Raw genomic sequence first — 23,066 nt, 5'->3', positions numbered from 1 at the left:
CCTCTGTCCCGCCGCTACCGCGGGCTGCGCGGCGCCCAGGATGCTCCGTGAGCATTACCGTAACAGACATGTTTGCCGCCCTTTGTGGGCGTTTTTGAAGCATTTTCTTCGCCCAGCAACCCAGTTTGGAGAGAAGGGCAGGTGGTCTATTATATATCTGTTTCCTAGGTGAAGAAGCTGAGCCGCGGAGAGGTAAAGGTGACTTGTCCAAGGTCACATACCGAAAAATGGGCAGGACTAGGATTAGAACCCAAGTTCTGACTCCAGCTATGCAGTTCTCAGAGATGTTGGGTGAATGGCTAAATTTATAGAATCCTCACCCTCCACCTCATTCCCATATACTACTCGCGTGCAACTGAATTTAGGATAGTTTTTAGAAGTCTATATTGCTCTCTCCCCCTAAGAGCTGAGATTTAGAGAGGATTTGCTATATACAAAGCCTGGAGAAAGCTCTTTATGTGCATTCTCTCCAATTCTGTTTTACAGCCCCTCAAGGGAGTTTTCATTCTTATCTCCATTCTTCAGAGGAGGAGGTTGGGACTCAGGTAAAGTGATCTGACTCCCAGCCCACTGCTCCTCCTACCACGTCTTGCTAGGTGTTACCTGGACATAGGAAGATCATGGACTGAACTGTTCGAAAGTCCTCTGCCTTTTTCATTCTATTATGCTGCCTCCCACCTCAGAAGGAATTTTAAAATCTCATTGAAAAACTGATCCATTTGGCTCATAAAATTAAGAAATGTGTGAAAAGGCACCACAAACCAACCATATTAGGAAAAACGTCTTCAATGTAAATATGAAACATTATACTTAATATAAGGAGGTAATATAAGTCAAGAAGAAAAAGTTGAAATAGAAAAATGGGAAGCTTGACACTTATTCACAGAAAGTACAGATAATAAATACATGACAAGAGATTTAAACCAACTAGTAATAAAAGGCAGATTAGGCCCTGCACAGTGTCTCATGCCTGTAATCCCTGCACTTTGGGAAGCTGAGGCTGTAGCACTGCTTGAGGCCAGGAGGAGACCAGCCTGGGCAACATACTGAAACCCCCATCTATATAAAAAAAATAAATTTTTTAAAGGCAGATTAAAACCACAAATTTTTTTTCCCTGTGGATGATTCACAAGAGTTAAAAGTGTTGACAAGCCTAGCACTATTAGTTTATACATTTGGGGAGAGCAATTTGACTATGTATCAGAAACCTTTAAGATGGGTTTACCCTTGAATATATAAATTCCACTTATTGAAATTTATCCTAAAGAAATAATTGGACAAGCACACAAAAATTGTATATACAAGGATGTTCATCACAGTGTTCATAACCTAAATGTCCATCATTGGGGACCAGTTCAATAAAGTATGGTACCTCTTTGTACAAGGGAATATTATGCAGCTTTAACAATGATTATGTTAGTGTTTACTGACATAGAAAAAAGTGGGATACTAATAAGAAAATCCTATTTTTCTAAAATATACACACTCAAAGAAAAAAAAGTCAAGAAGACTATACAGCAATATATTACCAGCAGTTATCTCTGAAAGGTGGGCTTATGAGTAATAAATACTTGTTCTTTATATTTTTCTGTATCATCTGAATTTTTCAATGAAAATATTTTATTGTTATAATTTTAAAAAGCAACTTCCTTTTAAATTATACTTTCATCATGCTTTTTCTATAAATAAATTCATATTTTTTAACATTTTATTAAGATTTGCCTCTAACCTCCAAACTGTTAGTAGTGAGTGACATGGCAATTATTACAACTAAAATTAAACTTCTGGCTTTCCTGAACCAGGTGTGATCCCAGGTTCCTAACTCCTAAGCCACAGCTGAAGGCTCCTTCTCAAATCACTCCTTCAGCGGCTTCTCTGCTAAGCTTGACTTCTCCCATGCCTCTTTCCTCACCTGTGTCTTGGTTCTCCCAGCCCCAGTATTCTACCCTGAATTTTCATTTCACTGCTGACCATAATCCAGAAAAATATTAGGAAGTGACAGCCCTTGAATAAAAAGCCAAAATCCTGGGGCCATAAATCACAAATTAATTTATATCTGCATCTTTCTCCAAATTAGATAAGAAAAATCAGTGCAGATTCTTCAAAAGTTTTCAAGTTGAAAAGACTCTACTTCAGAAACAGTATTTCTCTGACTTCAATCATACAATCTCAATCAGAGAGGAAAAAAGACCTTAGAGGTGATCTAATACAACCCCCATGACGTGCATTAATATTGGTGACCCCAAAATATGAGATAGCAAAAGGGTGTGAGAATCACTACTTAAAAACCACCCAGAGAAACATTTGTACCCCTATAATATGCTGAAATTTAAAAAAAAAAACAGAGAGGTTAATAAAAATGTAGATTTCTGAACACTACTCTAGATAGTCTGACTGATGCTCAAGTATCTCTTATTTATTTTAAAGTAGGTAATTCAGATGCACTGTCAAGTTCGGAAACCCTTGATCTAACCTTGATCAGTTAGCTATTACTCCATAACAACCAACCGTCAAATCTCAGCAGCATGCCACAATAAGCATTCTAGGAGTTGGCTGGTTGATCTAGGCTGGTCCTGGCTGGATGGCTCTGCTACAGGGCAGGTCCAGCTGGGCTTGGCTCCTATGTGCAGGTCAGCTCTGGTTCCCTCTACCAGTATTCATTGGCTGAAGGGGCAGCAGCTACCCAGGAGGCACTCTTGTCATAGAGATAGCAGTGGTGCAAGGTGGCATGCCCAACCATGCTAGCATTTTTCATACTGCTGCTTGTACATGTCTGCTAACATCCCACTAGCTAAAACTAGTCCCATAGCTGAGCCCAAAGACAAGGGGTAGGGAAGTATATTCTTCTTAAGGAGCTAAGAAGGGGTGAATACAGAGTGAATATTTATGAAAAGTCTATCGGAGAGCCTATACTTGAATACCACTAGTTATGCTCTATCAGAATGTTTTCAGTTCCAAGTAACAGAAAACTCAATCCAAATTAGTGTAAACAAAAAGATTTATTGACTCATGTTTTAAAATAAAAATGACAGAGATAGTGCCCTCTCCTGTGAGTTGCTTTCTGTCCTCAATAAAGCTTCACTCATGGAAAACATTACATTCCTTTGACAAACAATTTATGAGCATTCACTGCATGCTAGGGACTATAATGGCCTCTGGGGGCAAGAAATAATCCTGCCTTACTGTGTGGGAGGGGAGAAGACACCTGAAGATTTAATAGTTACAACTCAGTGTGAGAAATGGAGCAAGGGTGGCATAGGAGGAAACAGCAAATCCCATTTCACACTCAAAGTCCCACTAAAATCCTGACTTTTCTGGACCTCCTGTTGGAGGGTCTAGCTGCATAATGAAGTCCTGATAAATGGTAATAAGACACTCTGGGACTGGACAAATTGGCCCCTAGGAGACAGTCACAGTGCTTGACCCAGAAATGAGAAAGGGGTTATTTATGATGCAGCACTGGCACGAATCAACTTCTGATCAAATTTAAGAGACTGGACCCAACTTTCTAGAGAGAGGAGTCTTTAAAAAAGAGATGATGAGAGAGAGAGAGAGGAAACTTATTAATTCATTCAGCAAATTTGTACAGAAGGTCTACTAGCACCTGGAAATACATACCGTGATAAGTACAACAGACCCAGCCCCTGTCCTTAGAAAGTTTATAGTCACATATTAATTAAGCAGTTATACAAATAAAAGTAAAATTGCAACATTGTTAATGGATGCTAAGAAGGGGAATCTCAGAGAGGTTTCCCTGAAGGAGGGAGGCTTGCGCTAACCATGAGTAGAAGTTAACCAGACAAAGAAAGACTGTTCCAGACAGAGGGAAGAACACCGAGAACAAAGAGCCTGTGAGTAAGAAGGCCTGAATGCTGGCCAGTGTCATACAAGTAAGGTCAACTTGTTTAGAACTTCATGCACTGATTGATTCAACAAAAATTTACTGAGCATCTACTATGATCTAGGCAGTGTTCTAGATACAGAGAAACAGCAGTGAACAAAACAAAGTCTCTGCTTCTTATAGAGCTTTTGAACTTTTGGTCCAGTAGGGGAGACCAATAATATTAATGTTGGTGGGAGAGAATAACTGTTGGATTGAGCCACAATAATAACTATAATACAACAAGGACCTGCTACATCCCAGGTAATGCCAGCCACTTTGTATCTGTTGTCATTAATCTTCCCACCCACCTTGCTGGTAAGTATTAGTTCCATTTTACAGATGAGGAAACAAAGGCCTAAGGAGTTTAAGTACCCAAGGCCACAAAGCTAGGAAGTAGGAGTCACTTGGTTCATTCTCACTCCAAAGCCCCACTACATCACTGCATGAAAAGATGGAGAAGCACCATCATCTGATACTAGATGAAGCAAAAGTTGGCACTATCTAGATTGTAGCCACCAGAGAGTATTTACAAGTCATCCTGACCACCCCGTAAAAGTATCAGAAGATTTTGTTGGGTGTCTTATGATTATTAATACATTGGTGGGGACTCTGGTGGAAGGCACTATTATTCTTACTCACTTCTCCTTAATGGTCTTCAATTATATAGACAATTGGCGGAAGCCAAGAAGGCAATGGTTACAGACATCTCAACGAAAGTGCTATGGAAATCCAGAGAAATATCCTAACTCTGCCTGGGGGAGAACAGGCTTCCTCACTATCGTCATTCTGCCAGTTTGAAAGGCTTCTCACCCAGACAGTCCCTGTGAGTGGGTGGAGAGACTGAGGAGGCATCTCTGGGTTTTTCCTGCAGGTCTACTTGTCATTCACTTGTTAGCATTGCTCTGAATACAGAACTAAGATTTTTCTTGATCTTTCAGCAAATGGAAATTTTCAGCCACAATCTAAAAATTTCTCCAAAGATTTTAGTTCATAAAGGAGCATACCAAAGACATAGTTTCTCTAACAAAGACAATCACACATAAAAGGAAGTAGGAAGGATAGCATAGTAATTAGAAGTATAGACTCTAGAACCAAACCATCTGGGTTTGCACCTTAGCTCTGCCCCTTGCTAGCTCTATGACCTTGGGCAAGTTACTTAACTTTTCTAGCCTCAGTTTGATCATTTTTAATATCGAGATAAATTTGTATCTACTTTTCAGAGTTGTTGTAAGAATAAAATGGGTTCCTAGATGTAATGTGCTTAAAACCATCATAAGAACACAATAATTGGCTAGAAGTAGTAGCATAGAGAGCACATGATGAATGTTAGTTATTGTTCATGACAGTTGCCATTAACTGCACTTACATACTAGGCTAAGAGCTCCACATGAATTACCTAATGTAACACTACCAAAAACCTGATGGGGAAGGCGCTGTATTATTATCTTCATTCTATAGATGAGAAAGCAGGTGTGGAGAGGTTGAGTCATTTGTCCAAGGTAACACACTTAGTGGGGCAGCAGGGCTCAGGTATGTCTAACTCCGAAGCCCATACTCCAAATCAAGACCCAAAGGGTTAACATCAACCATCAGAAGAGCTCATCTAGGCTGGCTGCCTACTAGAGAGGCCTGCGGGAGGGCAGCCTGGCTGCTGGCAGGGGCAGCCAAGCTGCTGGGAGGAAAAATGGAGACAAAAAGCCAGGTGAGTCAAAGAGGAGGACAAGAGCCTGGAAACTTGACAATGGCATCCACTGAGCTAAGAATCATGAAAGAAAGATAAAGCAAGGAGCTGGGTACCTGGAAGAATTAAAGTGAGTCAAATGGAACTAAATAATTACATTTTACCACTGTGTGTGTTTAAGTATGTCAGCTTGCCTTTGTATGTATACATATGTATTGACCATATGTCATTTGCCTGTGTGTACATATGTAATGAGTGTATCAGCTTGCCTCTGTACATATGCGTAAGTGCCAAGCATATGTCATTTTCCTCTGTGTACATATGTAAAGAGTGAGTATATATCAGGTTGCCCCTGTGAGAGCGTGTATGCGTGCATATTGGAGTGTGACAGCTGGGCCCTGTGTTTGTACATGCACATTTACATGTGTGTATCCACCCATGCCTTAGTGTATATATCAACTCATCAGTATATGAACTTGAATTGAATCAACAGTTTTTCTAACTCTTCTCCCTTGGCTCCCAGTTAAAAATTATTCCCTAACATCTAATGGCCTGGGGGTTCAGTGTCAGGGTTAACACAGCTGGACTCAGGCACTTTAAAGGGACTTGTAAAGATGTCACAACAAGACCACATTCTGAAGCTGGTTCTCTTAGCACAGAACAATAGTGATAAAACATAAGGCAACTTTGGTACTGGTGACTTCAACAACCATGAGAGCAGGGGTCAAGGCAGGGCACGGATGCTGGGACAGTACCCACATTCATCCAACATTCATCCAACAGCATTTAGATGAATCACGTGCCCAGGATGTGCCAGTCAATCATGTTAGGCAATTGTGAGGACAAAAAGATGAACAAGAAAGATGCAGTCCTTGTCCTATAGTCTAACAGAAAGGCCAAACTTTAAGTAGTGGATTACAGTTGTGAAGGGTTTTGCAAAGGATTGTGAAAGCATCAGACCCCTAACATACCAAGGACTGGAGGTATCAAGGAAAGCTTCCCAGAAGAAGTGCCATTTAGGCTGAGGCTGCAAGACTGACGAAGAGTGAAAAGAGGTAGAGAGGGAACAGTATTCTATGAAGAGAGTTCAACATGTAAAAATGAAATAAAGAATATCCCAAGTTCAAGAAACAGAGAAAAGGCAGCTGTGGCTGAAGCCTGGAGAGTAAATGACAGAGAATAAAGTTGGAGGCCTCAGGTAGCACTGGGTGGGCAGATCATATAGGCCTTTAAGCCAGAGTAAGGGTTCAGACTTGATTTTAACATTATAAACAGGGGATAACCTGCTCAGATGTGTGTTTTTAAAAGATCACTTAGTTAAATGGGTAAACTATAAGTTATGTTAATTGTAGCTCAATGAAGCTGTTTAGAAAATCACTTGGGCTACAGCTTGCAGAAAGGATTGGAAAGGTGAAATATATGCAGGAAAACCATGAGAGGACTATTGCAGTCGTGCAGGTGAGGGATGATGGTGGCTAGGATTAGAGAAGATGGGGACAAGTTAATTAATTAGATTGAGGAAGTAAAATCAACGGAAGTTGGTGACTGACTAGATGTGGGGGGTAAGGAAGAGAAAGTGTCAAGCAAGGATTATCCCCAGATTCAGTGGCATTTACTAAAATAACCAACTCTAGAGAAAAAGCAGGTTTGGAGAGAGAATGAGTTTAGTTCTAGGCACACTGAGTTTGAGGGGCCAGGAGGCATCTGTGTGGAAATGTTCCGCAACAGTTGGATTTCTAAGTCTGGTGCTCATAAGAGAGATTCATAGTGGGCATATGCATGTGGGAAGCAACAGAGAATAAATTAATTGAAGTTATGGATGTGTCATGATTTAATGAGATACTATGAGATAAGAAGAGGAGAGGGGCCAGGCTGAAGCTGAGGAACTCCAATAGAGGGAACTGCAAAGGAACTGTCAGAAAAGAACAGTGTCACTGTGACCAAAGAATAAAAGTCTTTTAAGAAGCAGGATGTGGTGGGGCACAGTGGTTAATGCCTGTAATCCCAGCACTTTAGGGGGCTGTGCTGGGAAGATCGCTTGAAGCCAACAGTTCGAGACCACCTGGGAAACAGAGAGAGACCCCATCTCCACAAAAATTTAAAAAATTAGCTGAGCATGGTGGTACAAGCCTGTAGTCCTAGCTATTGGGGAGACTAAGGTGGAGCCTCAGAAGCTCGAGGTTACAGTGCACTGTGATCACACCACTGCACTCCAGCCTGGGCTACAGAGTGAGACCCTGTCTTAAAAAAAAAATTTTTTTTTAAAAAGCAGGATGTGGTCAAGTGATCAAAGGCTGCTGAGAGGTCACACGAAATAAGTACTGAATAGTGTCCAACAGGTACAGTCACTGGAAGGGATCACTGATCTTAGCAAGAGCCATTTGGTAAAGTGGTAGGGGAAGAATCCAGAATAGAGTTTTTTGAGACATGAGTAAGAAGTAGGAAGTGGAGACATTTAGACAGCTCAGCTGTGAAGGGAAGAAGAGAAACAGAGCAAGAGGTGACTGTGGGTGGAAGAAGAATTTTTTAAGATGAGACTGTAAAATATTTAAATGATGATGATAAAGATCCAAGAGCAGGGGAGGGGAGACTTGAATATACAACACAGGAAAAAGGATAATCAGTTGTGTAAGATTCCTGAGAAGACAGGAAGGAGTGGAATTCAAAGCGCCAGATGAAAGAATTGGGTTTTGAGGGAAAGACACTTTATCCTCTGTATCAAGAAGGAAGGCAGAGAGAATGGAGACTCTTGCTGGTGGTTTGTAGTAGGGTTTTGAGATACCGAGGAAATTTCTGGATTGTGGCTCCCATCTGTTTCCCATGAAGAGAAAGGGGGCGAGGGTGGTGAGGGATGAGAGTTGGGGGGAGTGGCTGCATTACCAAGTAGTGTAAGGCAGCTTCAGCCCCACTATAATCTCTGTCAGCTCCCTCTCAGCCTCCCTACCCCAATCTTCAGCATCATCTTTGATGTGGGCAATTGCATTTTCTCAATCTTATGTAAAATAGTACTTTTTTAAAAACTGGTCGATGACATACAATCCATGTAACAGACACCACTTCAAGACAAATACCCTAGGCCAGGCGTGGTAGCTCACGCCTGTAATCCTAGCACTCTGGGAGGCTGAGGCGGGTGGATTGCTCGAGGTCAGGAGTTCAAAACCAGCCTGAGCAAGAGCAAGACCCCGTCTCTACTATCAATAGAAAAAAATTAATCAGCCAACTAAAAATATATAGAAAAGATTAGCCAGGCATGGTGGCGCATGCCTGTAGTCCCAGCTACTTGGGAGGCTGAGGCAGGAGGATCGCTTGAGCCCAGGAGTTTGAGGTTGCTGTGAGCTAGGCTGACGCCACAGCACTCACTCTAGCCTGGGCAACAAAGTGAGACTCTGTCTCAAAAAAAAAAAAAAGAAAGAAAAATACCCTGGTCCCGCCCTTCCAACCAGATTGCTGCCCAAGTCCCTGCTACACAGAAATCTTGGGTCAGATTTGAAAAGGGTGGAAAAAACCTGAAGAGGTCACCGAGGATGATGGGAGAGAAAGCATATGATTGTCCCCAGCAGAGCTTAGGCGAGACGGATAGCACCAGAGGCAGACACCAGAGAGGTGAGCGGAACCCAGGATGCTCAGGAGAAGGAAGGGGCCTTTTCTCCTCAGGTGGGCGTTCCTTGGCGGAGGTAGGGCGTGTGGTGGGGACTACTCCTCATACTCCCACCTCCAGCAAAGGAGTTCAAAAGGACAAGGCCCCTGAAGAAACATGGGGCAAAGTGCAGCCTTTGCTTTCTCAGTAGCCAGCATGACTTGAGGTGACCTAAATTCAGATTATCTCAAACCTTGGCACAACTTCCTTCCATATGAATGCTGACAAATGGTCAAGACTGATCTAATCACCATTTTGGAATCCTCAGTGAAATGAAATCACAGATCACTTATTAACTATGAGTGAAAGAAAGAAAGATCTGGCAGCTACTGCCTTCACCAGGCAATCAAATTTAGCATCACCAATTGTGGAACAATTTGCCAGGATATGCCTACTGAAATTATGCAATGAGAGGTACATGACATTTATCTACAGGATACTCTTGCCAAAAAAGTTTAACCTGAATCTAATCACAAAGAAGTAATCAAATAAATCTAGCATGTGGGCACTTTACAATGCCTGGACTTAAAAAGAAATTTAATGTCATGAAAGACAAAAAACAAGGAAAGGTTTGTTCTAGGCTGTATAAAGAGACAAAACAACCAAATGCAATAAACCTTGATTGGATCTGAGAAAATAAACAGCAATAAAAGATATTAAGATAACTGGAGAAATTCAAATATTGACGGTATACGGTATTGAATTAATGTTAATTTTCTTAGGTGTGATAATGGGATTATAGTAATCTAGGAGAATGTTCTTATTCTTTGTACATGCATGTGAAAGTATTTAGAGTGTGAAGTGTCATGATGTCTGCAACTTTCTTTCAAATAATTGAAAGAGAGAGGAAAGCAAACTGTTAATAATTGGTATATCTAGATTAAAGGGTTAAAGGGTTAAAAAAAAGAAGGGTTAAAAAAAGATTTTAGAAAACTCAGTGTGATCTATTTCTTAATTACTTCAGCAAACATTTTTTTTTGCCATGACCTTAGATAGCTTTATGCTTATAAGCATAAACTGTGCTGCTTAATGTACTAAATTAGATTGAAATCTTTAAAAGCATCATAGCAAGAAAATTGCTCTGCAAAGCTTTTTAGACATAAAAGAACTTATAATTTGTGTAGGAGTATAAGTAAAGATAGGGTAAAGTGGGAGAGTGAGCCACAAAATAATAAAAAGAATGCTTTCCTGAGAGTCAGGAAACCTTTGAGTCCAGCACTTAATGACTAGAGATGTCAGTTTCCTCATGTGAAAGTGGGGCTAATGATGTCAGCTTCATCAGCCTGCTGTACAGGTACAGGAGAAACAGAATATGAAAAGGCTTTTATAAACTGGAAATGGGTAAGCAAGTGAAGTGATTTTAATTATCATGACATGATAATGTCCTATTAGCGGTGGTTCTCAAACACTTACACATAACAAGCAACTGGGAAGCATAAGCATACTTTCCAATCCTGCCCTCAGACATCCTGATTCAGTAGGTCTGTCTGGGATGAGGCCCAGAATTTGCTTTGTGAAAGCACCCCAAATACTCTGGTGCAAGGGATCTGAAAACCACACTTAGAGAACCACCTTGGAGGTGGTTACTGTGATCTAAATCTTTGCTATGCAATGTTTAGTCCATACACCAGCAATACCACCATCATCTGAGAGCTTGCTAGGAATGCAAAATGAGGCTCCCCCCAGATTTTCTGAATCAAAATCTACATTTTTAATAAGGTGCCCAGGTGATTCCTGTGTACATTGACATTTGAGAAACACTAATCTAAATGGCAAGACTGATTGGTGACCCCTTTTTTTGCCTTGGTCACTGGATCTCAGCTTGCTGTCAGATGCAGTTGGGATTACCACCTTTGCTGCTGCTGAAACCTTTAACCTCATTTAACTCTTCTCTCTGCTTCTCTTTGTTTCGGGCTTCTCAGTCTCTTGGCAGATTTTTGATGAACATAACCAGCCAATTGGGGTGCTTATTTTCTCCCATGTCATAAATAGACCAAAGCTTTCTGACTTCAGATCTAAATCTAGTTAAGCTGCTTAGTAGTTACGAGATTTCTTTTTCTTTTTCCTTTTTTGAAACAGAGTCTCACTGTTTCAAAAAGTGCAGTGGTGTCATTATAGCTCATTCATTGCAACCTCAGACTCCTAAGATCAAGCAATCCTCCTGGGTCAACCTCCCAAGTAGCTAGGACTACAGGCATGTACCACCATACCCAGCTAACTTAAAAAAAATTTTTTTTGTAGAGACTATGATGCTCAGGCTGGTCTCAAACTCCTGGCCTCAAGTTATCCTCCTGTCTCAGTCTCCCAAAGTGCTAGGATTACAGGTATGAGCCACCACACCCAGTCCACTTTTTTATTGTGGTGAAACAACATAATATTGACCATTTAACCACTTTTAAGTGTACAATTCAGTAGCATTAAGTATGTTTACATCGTTGTGCAACCATCACCACTATCCATCTCCAGAACTTTGGGTATGTGATTTTGAACAAGTCACTTAACCCCTCCAAGCTTCATTTCCTTATCTATAAGATATGAGTAATATTACCTACACCTGCAGAGTATTTTAAGAATTAAATGAAATAATATATAAACATGCCTAGGACCCACAGAAAATGTTCAGTAAATGCTGACTTCCTTCCATTTGAAGCAGGTTTTCAGATAGCCCTGATTTTACAATAGAAATCATCTACTAAAATCAACTGATAAGAATTTCAAAAGCATACACAAATATCAACATATTCTGAGCACATCATTGCCTCACAAGAGGGAAATTTATAAAATAGAAGTATTCTATAATCTATAGAATTGGGCAATTTGAAATAGTTAAAATAAACAGAAATTACATTTTGTTGGAAAAATTACATTTGGAGAAGCAACAACCCTTTTGTTCCCATTGTATAGAAATTCTTGTATTGCCTATATTTAGCTTGTGTTATAAACAGTTTAAGTGCAATCATTATTGTAATATCAATAACATTCACAAATGGTGCATTCAACCTTGGGGTTCATCCACTTGCATGGAGCATTTGAAATTCCATTTATGGGCACATTATCTTTTAAGGAGAATGCTAAATTGAACACTTGGGTTACATGAAGTAAATTGAAAAGGTTAGTTTTAAGTTTCTGATTAGACTAATTCTGATTAGACTAATTAGAATATGAGAAGGGAATTTAGAGATCCTCTCCTTCAACATCATTATTTTACAAACAAGGAAATTAACATCCAGAGAGACCTGGCAACTTGCCCTTGATCACATGTGAGTTATCCACGAAGCTGGGACCAGAGCTCAGGTTCCAGAAATAAGTCCTGGTGTTCACTGACCTTGAAGAATGGGAACACTTCAGCAGCATAGGTGATGGGGAAGGGTTTGTAGAGAGGCTAAGAGTATTCCAGGTAGAGGGATCAACAGAAGGAGCCCAGCTCTGAAACTGAGAGACTGGTGATTGCGTTCAGGGAGTATCACACAGTAGGGAGGTTGGAAGGAGAAATTAAGATAGGGTTTTGTGAAGGGAGAAGAGATAGTTTTGGACCCTTGTAACACAAAAGATCAGAAGAGAGGGTTAGGGATTTTTGTTTTGTTTTTAATTTTACAGTTTACAAGGCTCTTCCATATTTGTGTTCTCATGTAATAGAACACATGTTCTCATAGCAATCATGGGAAGTAGGTATTTTGCAGATGAGCATCTAATACTCAGAAGATCACATTCTTTGCAAAGCTAAGATGTAGACTCAGACCCTGAATACAAAGGCTATGTATTGTGATTATTAAGAGCAATCAACTCTGGAACTAGATCACGTGAGTTCAAACCTCTCCATCTCCAGGTAGAAGCCATATGACCTTGAGAAAAAAAAATGTCTAAAACTTATAGTGTTTATTATATGCTGGGCTCTCTATTCCAAATATATATATATATATTACTTATTTAATCCAACTACCCTATAAAGGATATTCTATAATTATCACCATTTTAAAGCATCTCCCTCACACACAAAAAAAAAAAATTGAGAGGAAAGAAAGAAGTAAAGAAGTGTCTCACTAGAAGATGAGGAACAGGGATGCCTTTCTCCCCTAGGTTCCCTGTTCCTTGATTTGTAATATAATCTCAACTCCTTGGTATTCCACTAGTTCCCTTCCCACTTGTGATACTATGGTAGATTAGATTATTGTTCAAAAATATTCACCTCCTCCCTTCACCTTCTTAGAAGGAGTCTACTTCCCTCTGCTTGACTTTGGGCTCCATGCTTTGGCCAAAGAGATGTTAGCAGATACAACACTGAAACTTGAAGTGTCCTTCTACAGTTGGGCTTGCCCTCTGTACTTCTGCCCTGAGAACAGCTTCCTCTGGATAGCTCTTGCCCTTTCAGTCTGGGAATCTGAGTGACCACATGCGAGCAGAGGGAACCACCACCACCACCCTCCACCTCCGATTTCTTAATAGCTGAGTGACTGGAGTGACTGCCCTGCAGTCCTGTAGAGTGGTGGTTCCTGACCTTTTTAGCACCAGGGACAGGTTTTATGGAAGACAATATTTCCACAGGCAGGGAGTGGGGAAAGGAGGTGGGGTGGGCAGGGGAGCTCAGGCAGTGATGTGGCCTGGTTCCTAACAGGCCACGGACCAGTACTGGTCCTTGGCCCAGGGTTGGGGACTGCAGCTATAGAAGGTCTGATGCCAGCCCATTCCAAGAAACTCTCTGGAGACTCAGGGTAAGAATCTAGATCCATGTGCACCTTACCAGCAGAGCACCAGCCTCTGAGTTTCCTTCGAGGTTATGCTGGAAACAGAACTGGATGATGGGACAGAAAAGGAACTGCTACTTACAGTATTTCCACTGTAACAAGTATCCTTTTGATGTAAAAAAAATAAATAAATTTCTTAAATAACTGGACTTGGAATTTTCCCCCAATAAACCCATAGAAAACTCAGACTGAAATCTAATTAAATATCTCAGCAAAATCACCAGGAGTTAAGAAAGGGAGCCCATGTTTATGGATAGAGACCTCCCGCCCCAGCTGTTTAGTGAACATACATTGGTTAGTCCTTTGCCCCAAAACTGGCTGTGCTGTAAGGGCATTTTACAAGTGGAACTAGAGCTTCAGAGCGTCTCACTCCAAAGTAACAAGGTCACCATTCTGTCCATTCCAATCAGCGCCAGCAGTGGGAGAACCTTCACACACAATCTGGGCATCTGCATAATGTAGAAACTGAAATTTTCCACCTAATGATGATAAACTGCACAGTTAGGTTAATAATCAGCTTGCAAATCCAACAATTATATTAGGTAATAGAGGTTCAATAGATGTGTTCTTTTAAAATCTTGCATAAATCACACTTCTATAAATTGAATCTCATTCCAAATGCACCAAAGGGCTATTTAAAGAAATGCCATATTGAATTTCTTCATAAAGAAAATAATCACACTCTTGTATTTGTTATGTGAGTTGTATATCCTGGGCATTACTAACCCCTGGTACACCTGGGATACTTCCCTTACAGGGCAGCATCTCCACAGGAGGGCATCCATATCCCAAAGACAACAATAATATTAAAATGCTTTACATCATTCTTTATTTTAAAAGTACTTTACCAACATATACTAACATTCAAGGGAGGTAGATAATATTACACCACTTTCACAGATGGAGAAACTGAGGCAGAGATTAGTAAATCGTGAAAGGCATAATATATGGCACAATTAGGAAAAGAATTTGTTGGATCCCTGATGACCTTGGCCATGACTTCTGAGTCCTACCAACATGAAAGCAGCAGATGCAGCATGGAGGCAAGTCATCAACAGCTTGGCTAGTCTAAGGCCAAACTTTACCTTGCTGATAACCAGATGTTGAATATGCCATCCTTTGGCAAGCACTCCCCTCACACACATTCCCACATGCATCCACCTCTAAACAAGGAGAGCAGAAACTGTTGTGAGTGCAGGAGGGATTGGAGAAACAGGGCTGGGAAAGAGGACAACAGAAGAGAAAACGTGAACTGATATCAAAGCGCAGAAATGAGGAAGAACAAGAGGACCAGCTGGGATCCGGTCCAACAGAAAGGAAAGACACAGCAGAAAACAAGTGCCATTCATTTGAAAAGCTCAGACATCCAGAAATGCTACTAAAAGGGGAATTCTTAGCAATGGCATTACAGAGCCACTCCTCGAAGCTTTGCCAAATGTAATTATCAGGTCTTTCTGACATTCCCAGGAGGCAGAATCATTCCTCTTCTCTTGTCCAGACCAAGTGCTGATGTAATTGACCTGACACTGCAGAGGCTGCTGACAACTCAAATGCACCCGGCTGCCATGCCTCCTCTCTTCCACTGCTCTTCTCATCTCTTCAAAATAAAACAAAAATGCATCTTAATATTCTCCCTGAAAAAATTCTAAAGTAGGGTCCCATGTTTAATTTTTATAAAAGGGACATGATGGCCAGGCATGGTGGCTTATGCCTATAATACTACACTTTGGGAGGCCAAGGCAGGAGGATGGCTTGAGGCTAGGAGTTCAAGACTAGGCTGAGCAAGAGCAGGACTCCATCTCTACAAAAATAGAAAAAATTAGCCATGTCAGCACAAACCTGTAGTCCCCGCTACTCGAGAGGCTGAGGCAGGAGGATCACTTGAGCCCAGGAGTTTGAGGTTGCAGTGAGCTACGGCAGCACCACTGCACTGCACTCCTGCTGCTCTGGCCTGGGCAACAGAGTGAGATTAAAAAGAAAGAAAGAAAAAAAGGGCCATAATAGGCACACATGTGAATTAACAGCCCCTCTCAATCAATGCTCCTTTATACAACATGGAAAATTTTTTTAAAAATTGTGGATGCCAACAGGAGAAAAATTGGAACTCAAGGGAAAGAATCTTTTCTGATCTTTCTAGTGTGAAGCCAATGTAAGAGATGGCAAACAACATGCACCAGCTGCAATGGAGTACTGCTGGCACAGTGGGGTGACCAAGACCCAGCAGGGAGGTGCCAAGGTATCAGATGAACAGGTGGAAGTGGCAGCACAGGCAGCTGAAGAAGCAGAAGTCAGGGCCAAGACCTGGTAGCCAAAGAGAAGATGCATGAGGTACTGGTGTTTGAAGCTAAGAGTGAGGCAGTAGCACTGGTTTGTGTCAAGGCCTCTCCTAGGACAGGATGAAGCCAGAAATACATCCTTTCTTCCTTTATTTCAATCAGCAGCATCATTCTTTCAGACATCTAGCTTTAAAATCATATGCTTCTTGTCCAACAAACGCAATCAACTGCCAAGGCTTACCGATTCCACTTTGGCAATGCCCCTCATGTTGATCTCTCTTGTTTTTACTACAACCTTCTCTGGGACCCTGTTTCACTTCATCCTAATGAGGGCCAATCCCTCCTACCTGGTATCCCCAACTCCAGTGGTCTCTCCACTCAGTTCCATCTTCTACTCTTCCTCCTGGAGCAAGGTCTGATCACATTACTGCCCAATTTGGAAACTCCCCAGGCTCTCACTACCTCTCAATTATGTGTCTCCTCATCTTGAATCTTCAACAGGACCTTGCATCTAGTGAAGTTCCTCTGCTTTCTGAATCTCCACTGCCAAAATGCTACCTCTTCCGTGAGGCTTTCCTTCAAGCTTCTCAGTTCTCTGCTCTGAGATACAAGGGCATTTGAAGACATGCACTGATCAAGTACATAACAGATGTGTACAACCCTTTTCTCCCCTACTGGGCTCTGTTCATAATTTGGCAGGTGGAGGATGGTGAATTGTGTCTTTTTTTTTTTTTTTTTTTGAGACAGAGTCTCACTTTTTGTTGCCCAGGCTAGAGTGGGTGCCGTGGCATCAGCCTAGCTCACAGCAACCTTAATCTCCTGGGCTCAAGCGATCCTACTGCCTCAGCCTCCCGATTAGCTGGGACTACAGGCATGTGCCACCATGCCCAGCTAATTTTTTGTATATATATATTAGTTGGCCAATTAATTTCTTTCTATTTATAGTAGAGACGGGGGTCTCACTCTTGCTCAGGCTGGTTTCAAACTCCTGACCTCAAGCAATCCGCCCGCCTCGGCCTCCCAGAGTGCTAGGATTACAGGCGTGAACCACCGCACCCAACGTGAACTGTGTCTTAATATTTACCAGTCTATTCCCTATAGCACCTACCAAGAAATGGTTATTGCATTTCCACCTCGCTTAAGAAACTGCTCAAAAGTGAAATGAATTGGGTCATTCTTGTTCATGAATGAAGATACTAGAACAAGTACCCTGTGATGCGATCTGGTTCTCAGGACAAAACAAATTCATGATAGAGCTTTAAGGAATGGCACAAGGGCAGGCAGGTGGGGCTGTATATTTGGAGTCAAGAGATCTGGGATTGAGGTTCTGCTTTGCCATTCACACCACCTATGGGCTTGGCACCAAGTGGTTATTCTCTGACCTAACTATCATTTCCTAACTTCTGCATGGCCTCACAGGATTAAGAATTAAATGAGACACATTTATGAACTCTACATCGGTGGTTTTCCAATCCCAATTATGCATCCTAATCCCCTCTTAAAGCCTCTGAAAAATACATAGGCCAAGGCCCCAACCCAGGCCAATTGAATCAGAGTCCTCTGGAAGTGAGACCCAGTGGGACTAATTATTTATAAAACACTGTTTCTAATGCATAGCCAAGGTTGGAAACTACTGTTATAAACTCATAAATACCATTAACAGTAAAGCAGGGTTGCTTTAGGCTGCTGGTTTAATTATCCTTTATTTATTCAGTTAGGAATTAGTTCGAATGCTTTTATATTTCCATTAAAATATACTACTGTGTGAGCATTTTTTGTGTTGCTCTACATTGTTGTTTGTGTGCCTAAGGCATAAGTTCTGAGAGAAAGAATATAATATCTAGCACCACTGTAAACAAAGATGTGTCTAATCGCCAAATTTTTGGAGAATAAAGAAAAACTTCATAGGGTCCTCTGAAACCTTGCTACTCAGAAGTGAGGTGACCAGACAGAACTGGCACAAACTAGGAGCCTGTAAGATGCAGAATCTCGGGCTCCACTCCCGAATCTGCACATTAAGGAGAGTTTTACGTGGATCACTAGGTGAAGCAAAGGCAATCTTTCTTCTGTTCAGGTGTATATGTAGGGCGCCATTCCCTGTCCTAGCCCTGAAGGGGTACGCACGCGTGGAGAGTCAAGTTCTGTCTTCCACAAGCCACTGAAGCTTGGACTTCATCCAGACGCTTCATTCGCTAAAGGGTCCATTTGGTAAAAACTAAATTAAGAACATAAATCCTTACAAAAGGATCCTTCCTTTCACAGAAGACTAGTCTTCACAGGGTTCCTTCAAATAACCAGTTCCTCTAAGATACTGAAAATATGATTCACTGTATGAAATAAATTCATATCCATTTAAGTTTTATGCAGTACATAAACAGCAAGTGTATTTGTACCTTACTGAACTTACAAAATTATGAAGGAGGGAAGCTCAGTCACTGCAGTAAACAATTTCTCCCTGCTGACCCATGCCCTCCAGACAATTGTGACGTTGGCAGTACCCATCCAAGACTGTACAGACCACACCGCAGCCAAGGAGCTGTAGCAGACTCTGAATGTTATCTAGCCCGACTCCCTTGTTTTATGGACAGGAAACACCATGCCAAGGATTAAAAGGAGTTACCCACAGTCACAAAGCAACCTGAGGCAGAAACAGGGTTAGAATTCAGGCCCTGACTCCCCGTCCTATACTCCCTTATATAAACTCCTCCACGTGTACTCCTCCTTCCCCACCACACGGCCTTGAAATCTCATTCTCAGAAATCGCTGATCTGCCTTGGCACTTAAGTGTCACTTTGCTGCCTCCAGCTACTGCTGTCCCCAGCTCCCAGGGCTGTTTTTAACATCAGGCTCCAGGAGAAGCTGTATCACAGCTCGATCAAAATACCCATTTATAAATCCGTATTTCCAAGTATGTTGTTAATGGATTCCTACACAAAGCCCACTGCTAACTGTGTAACGCCAGCTACAAAGCTAGCATCATGAGCACGGTGAGGGAAGGGCTTTTCCTCAGGTGGCTAAAGACTAAAAACAAGGGCACCCATTAACTCAGTAGTACAAAGTTGGGAGGAAACTACCGAGGGAAGGCAGTACCTTTAAGAAACATACACAGTGTGACTATAAAATTGCAAGTCTTTTTTTTTAATAAAACAAACATAACAGAACGTGGAAATCTAAATGAACATTTCTCCTTCAAAGTAGTCACATCCTTAGTTCCAACAAAGCTACCATTGTTGGAGGCATTATTCGGAACTCCTCTTTGGGGAAAGGGCTTCAAAGGCAGTTTATGAGACACATTAGAAAATATCCTCCTAAATGTTGGGCTGTTTAAAAACAAAAAAACCCACACTCAGAGGATAACACCAAAAAAAAAAATATTAAAAAGGCGCTGCAGTTCTCACAGAGGTTCCCTAAAGACCTCTAGCAAGTTCTGAGCAACAGCATCACTACTGGAGAAACCTAGGGCCTCCCAGGACAGCCAGTTTCAATGGAAGGGCATTCATTTGATGGAAAAGTTCTGCTGTTTTAAAAAAAGAAAGAAAAGAAAAAGGAAAAAAATCAGCCACACTCCTTTATAGTCACACTTGCATTTGATTAAAAAAAAAAATACAACAACACTCACACATGGTTCTTGTATGAATTCTAATTAAGAGACATTACATTCAGAATTATAGCACTCAGTGATAATTTTCAGAAGACTATAACAGCTTCTTTGCCACTTAAGGGGTACATAGGGTGCAGCTGTTTACCTGAATGTATTCTTAAATAAGTGACTACTACCACTCTAATGTTCCTAGTCGCAGCTCTGTTACAGGTTACTGACCGCAAGTTCATGTTCCAGACTTTCTTTGCCAACACAGATTAATTACAAGAGAGCCACCCCCAAAGTTCTTAGGGTGAATTGGGAAAGGGCCGGTTAAATGAGGAAACAGGCCATTCCTTGGTAAAAGTTTGTAGTTTTCTTTCCCAATACATCTTCTTTTTATTGAGAACTTCCATTTTTATCCTGTGTTCCTCCTCTGCCATCTCACACTCTCGCTCTATCTGCTGGATTTTGGCCACATGCACCTCATTCATTTGTATCAGTTGCAGTTGTAAGATGGACATTTGTTGATGGTGTTCTTCCTCATGCATCTTTTTTAAAGCACCTTCCTGAGAGGTTTTGCTCCTGTAGTTTTTATTGGCTGTTATTCTGACAGCTGAACACGAGGGTTCAGGTTGAGAGGTCCCCTCACATACTGGAAAATGTATGAACTCTTTCTCATCATCGCACAGTTCTCTATTTGAAACAGCAAATGATTCTGAAAAACAGTAGCAGAAAACATATGTTCAAAGATTTTACAAGCAGAGAAAAAAAAAATCAATCCTATTTCAAATGACAGGGTTCCTCATTACAGGATGTATCTAAAATAGTGTCTGCTTTGGCCTTCATGTCTACAGGTACCCTGGCCACACCTGACTTTTTAAAAACCCATAAATCAGGAGCAAATTTTCCTTCAGAAATTATGGTAAAGGGTTTCATTATGTCATTTCTAGAACTTCTAAGTATGGGCTCCCCAGTCAAAGACCACACTAATCAAGAATTGGAGGCCTTGTTGATATAAATTCTAAAACTGAAATGTACCCAACTGTGATAAGCATTGAGACCACAATATGAGGCCAGTGTGGGTCTGATCACCCTTTGCCAGCTTCTCATTCAGCCACAAGCATTTATGTTCCATTTTCACAAGAGTGCCACTGCTGTTTACTAGTTGCAGGTGTTAACCCTTACCCTGGATAGCCGTCTTACAAATGTTCTTCTTTGAAAGATGAGTCTGCACTCCCTGGCTTAACTTCCTCACATGCCACTTCCTTTTAATCTCCGGCATCTGGCTGCTACCTCCAGCACTGCCATTTGGGGTCAACAGTCAGATCCCAAGGACACTTTTAAATGTCCCTTTTATTTAACTCTTCCCTAGCATTCAACAATCCTTCTTGAAATTTCTTTCCTCCATTAGCTTCTGAATCATTGCTCTCTACTAAGTTATTCTAAAGCCTCCTTCCTCCTTCATGTACTGAGACTCCTGCTCCACTCACCTGTTACCTTTTCATTTTCTCCTGAGGGTTCCCATCTCTGGCTCTTTCTCAATGCATCCTAAGTAACCTCATAACCTGGTCCCAACTTTCCTTTATCTTTTTTGCCATACTCTTCAAAATACTCTGTGCACCCTTTAATCCTACCAGACAATTCACATTCTTTAAAAGGTCATGAATTTTTTTCATAATTCTGTGTCTCATTGTTCTCTCAGCTTGAAGTTGTGCTCAGTGTCTGTCCCTCCACTCATTCTAGTCTCCCTTTCTCACCCCACTGCTCCTACTCATTCAGGACCAATGCCACTTGTCTATGAGACCTCAGCTCCTCTCCTTTCTCTATGTATGTGTATGCTTTGGCTACAGCACTTGACGCACACTAGTATTGTTGTGACACCATGACTTACTCATTTCTTTTATCCTTGGGTACCAGTTACTTTGCTTGGTACTCAGTTGAAGCCTAGTAAATATTTATCACCTGAACCCTTGAATACAAAGGGAAGAGAATATACCACTGCAAAAGGATGCCACTTTTGGTAGGTACCATGTTTCCCTTATTTTTTCATAGGTCAATTAGGGAGTTTCCATAAGGAAACCACTAACTCCACTCACCCATGGAGTCTTCTAGCTGTGACTCCAAGGCTTTCTTGAGAAGCTTTACATTTCCAGTAGTAAGAATCTTCTCTATGGAGAAAAATCATATCAATTTATGAACAGAGTTGAGTACATTATTATATCCACTCCATTATTCTGGAAGATGGGATGCCGGGGAGGTTAATGGCTACTGGGGGAAACCTAATTTATAAAACACTGTTAATAAAAGGAAAATGGCCACTGTTTAATTATTTCACTCTAAGGGGTAAAGTAACAACTGCAACTAGTTCCTAATTAAGATTAAAGAAAAGCTAAAAAAAAAAAAAAAATCTTACTTTTGGAAAATAAGGTTAAGGGAAAAAAAAGAATTGATCTTGCTCTTGTTCTGGAAACCTGTATCTTGCTCTTGTTTTATAATCCTTTCTGTCCTCAATAAACCTAATTTCATGCTTAAAAAAAACCAAAAACTACTTATGTGCCCTCCAGAAATAATGAAAATGTCTGCCCAGGAATCTTTCCCAACTCTAACAGCTCTGGCTTCAACTAGATGTTCTTCTTTCGTGCCCCCTTTGCCTCCTGGGCCCACCTCTGGCAGAGCATTTGTTAAAACTGGTGGTTTAACACTTGAAGACAGAGACTGCTTCTTCTTCGTCCTCCTGGAGAACCCAGCACAGGGCCTGGTCCAGAGATGTGTGTGTGGCGAAAGGTCTGCAGTGGGTCACACCCTTCCCACATACACACAACCCAACTATGGGGAAAGAACAGTGCTCTGAGTAACCGAGGCACAGGACAAAGGAATGGGAAAAAATTAACACTGAAGCTAGGGGCCCTCAGATGTGAATGCTGACTGTGAAGAGCCTTACCCCACCTGCTTCCTTTCCAGTTTTGGATCTCAAAATGTCTTCTCTGAAGACTGGACACATTAGACATTTTTTGGTACCTCTCCAGAGGTGGGAAACCTGCAGCCTTCTGATTTTAACATTGTTCTTTTTTAAGCACCAAAGGAGGCAAGAAAAGCTTCATCTTTCTCTGCTGCGCCTCTTTTAATAAAAGGATTTTGTCCTGTAAAACTTGGATTCTGTCAAAAGGCCGTACTTAAGGACCTAGAAGGCCACATGTGGACTTAAGGCTGCAGGTTCCCCACTCCCGTGAGTCAATTTTCTTTTTGATTTCATTCCAGGGGATA

At 41.3% G+C, this 23,066-nt stretch overlaps 1 protein-coding gene across 5 annotated transcripts in view; it reads right to left on the bottom strand.

Annotated features, from left to right (window-relative positions):
- Positions 1–19,342: 19,342 nt before the first annotated feature.
- Positions 19,343–23,066, bottom strand: part of MSANTD3 (Myb/SANT DNA binding domain containing 3) — a 35,307-nt gene continuing 31,583 nt past the window's right edge. For 3 of the 5 annotated variants that reach the window (XM_076008879.1, XM_012768982.2, XM_020289368.2), the window contains 2 exons: positions 21,899–21,970; positions 19,343–20,517 (listed from right to left, as the gene is read on the bottom strand). In XM_076008879.1, coding sequence (XP_075864994.1) covers positions 20,108–20,517; positions 21,899–21,970 — 482 coding nt within the window. In that variant the 3' untranslated portion in view covers positions 19,343–20,107. The remainder of the gene's footprint in view (positions 20,518–21,898; positions 21,971–23,066) is intronic. The other 2 variants (XM_012768986.3, XM_020289369.2) reach the window with 1 other exon arrangement.

Source organism: Microcebus murinus, chromosome 12 (genome assembly GCF_040939455.1).
Source record: "Microcebus murinus isolate Inina chromosome 12, M.murinus_Inina_mat1.0, whole genome shotgun sequence".
Taxonomy (NCBI): domain Eukaryota; kingdom Metazoa; phylum Chordata; class Mammalia; order Primates; family Cheirogaleidae; genus Microcebus; species Microcebus murinus.
Note: the sequence above shows the minus strand (reverse complement) of the source record. Positions and strands in the feature narration are given on the sequence as shown.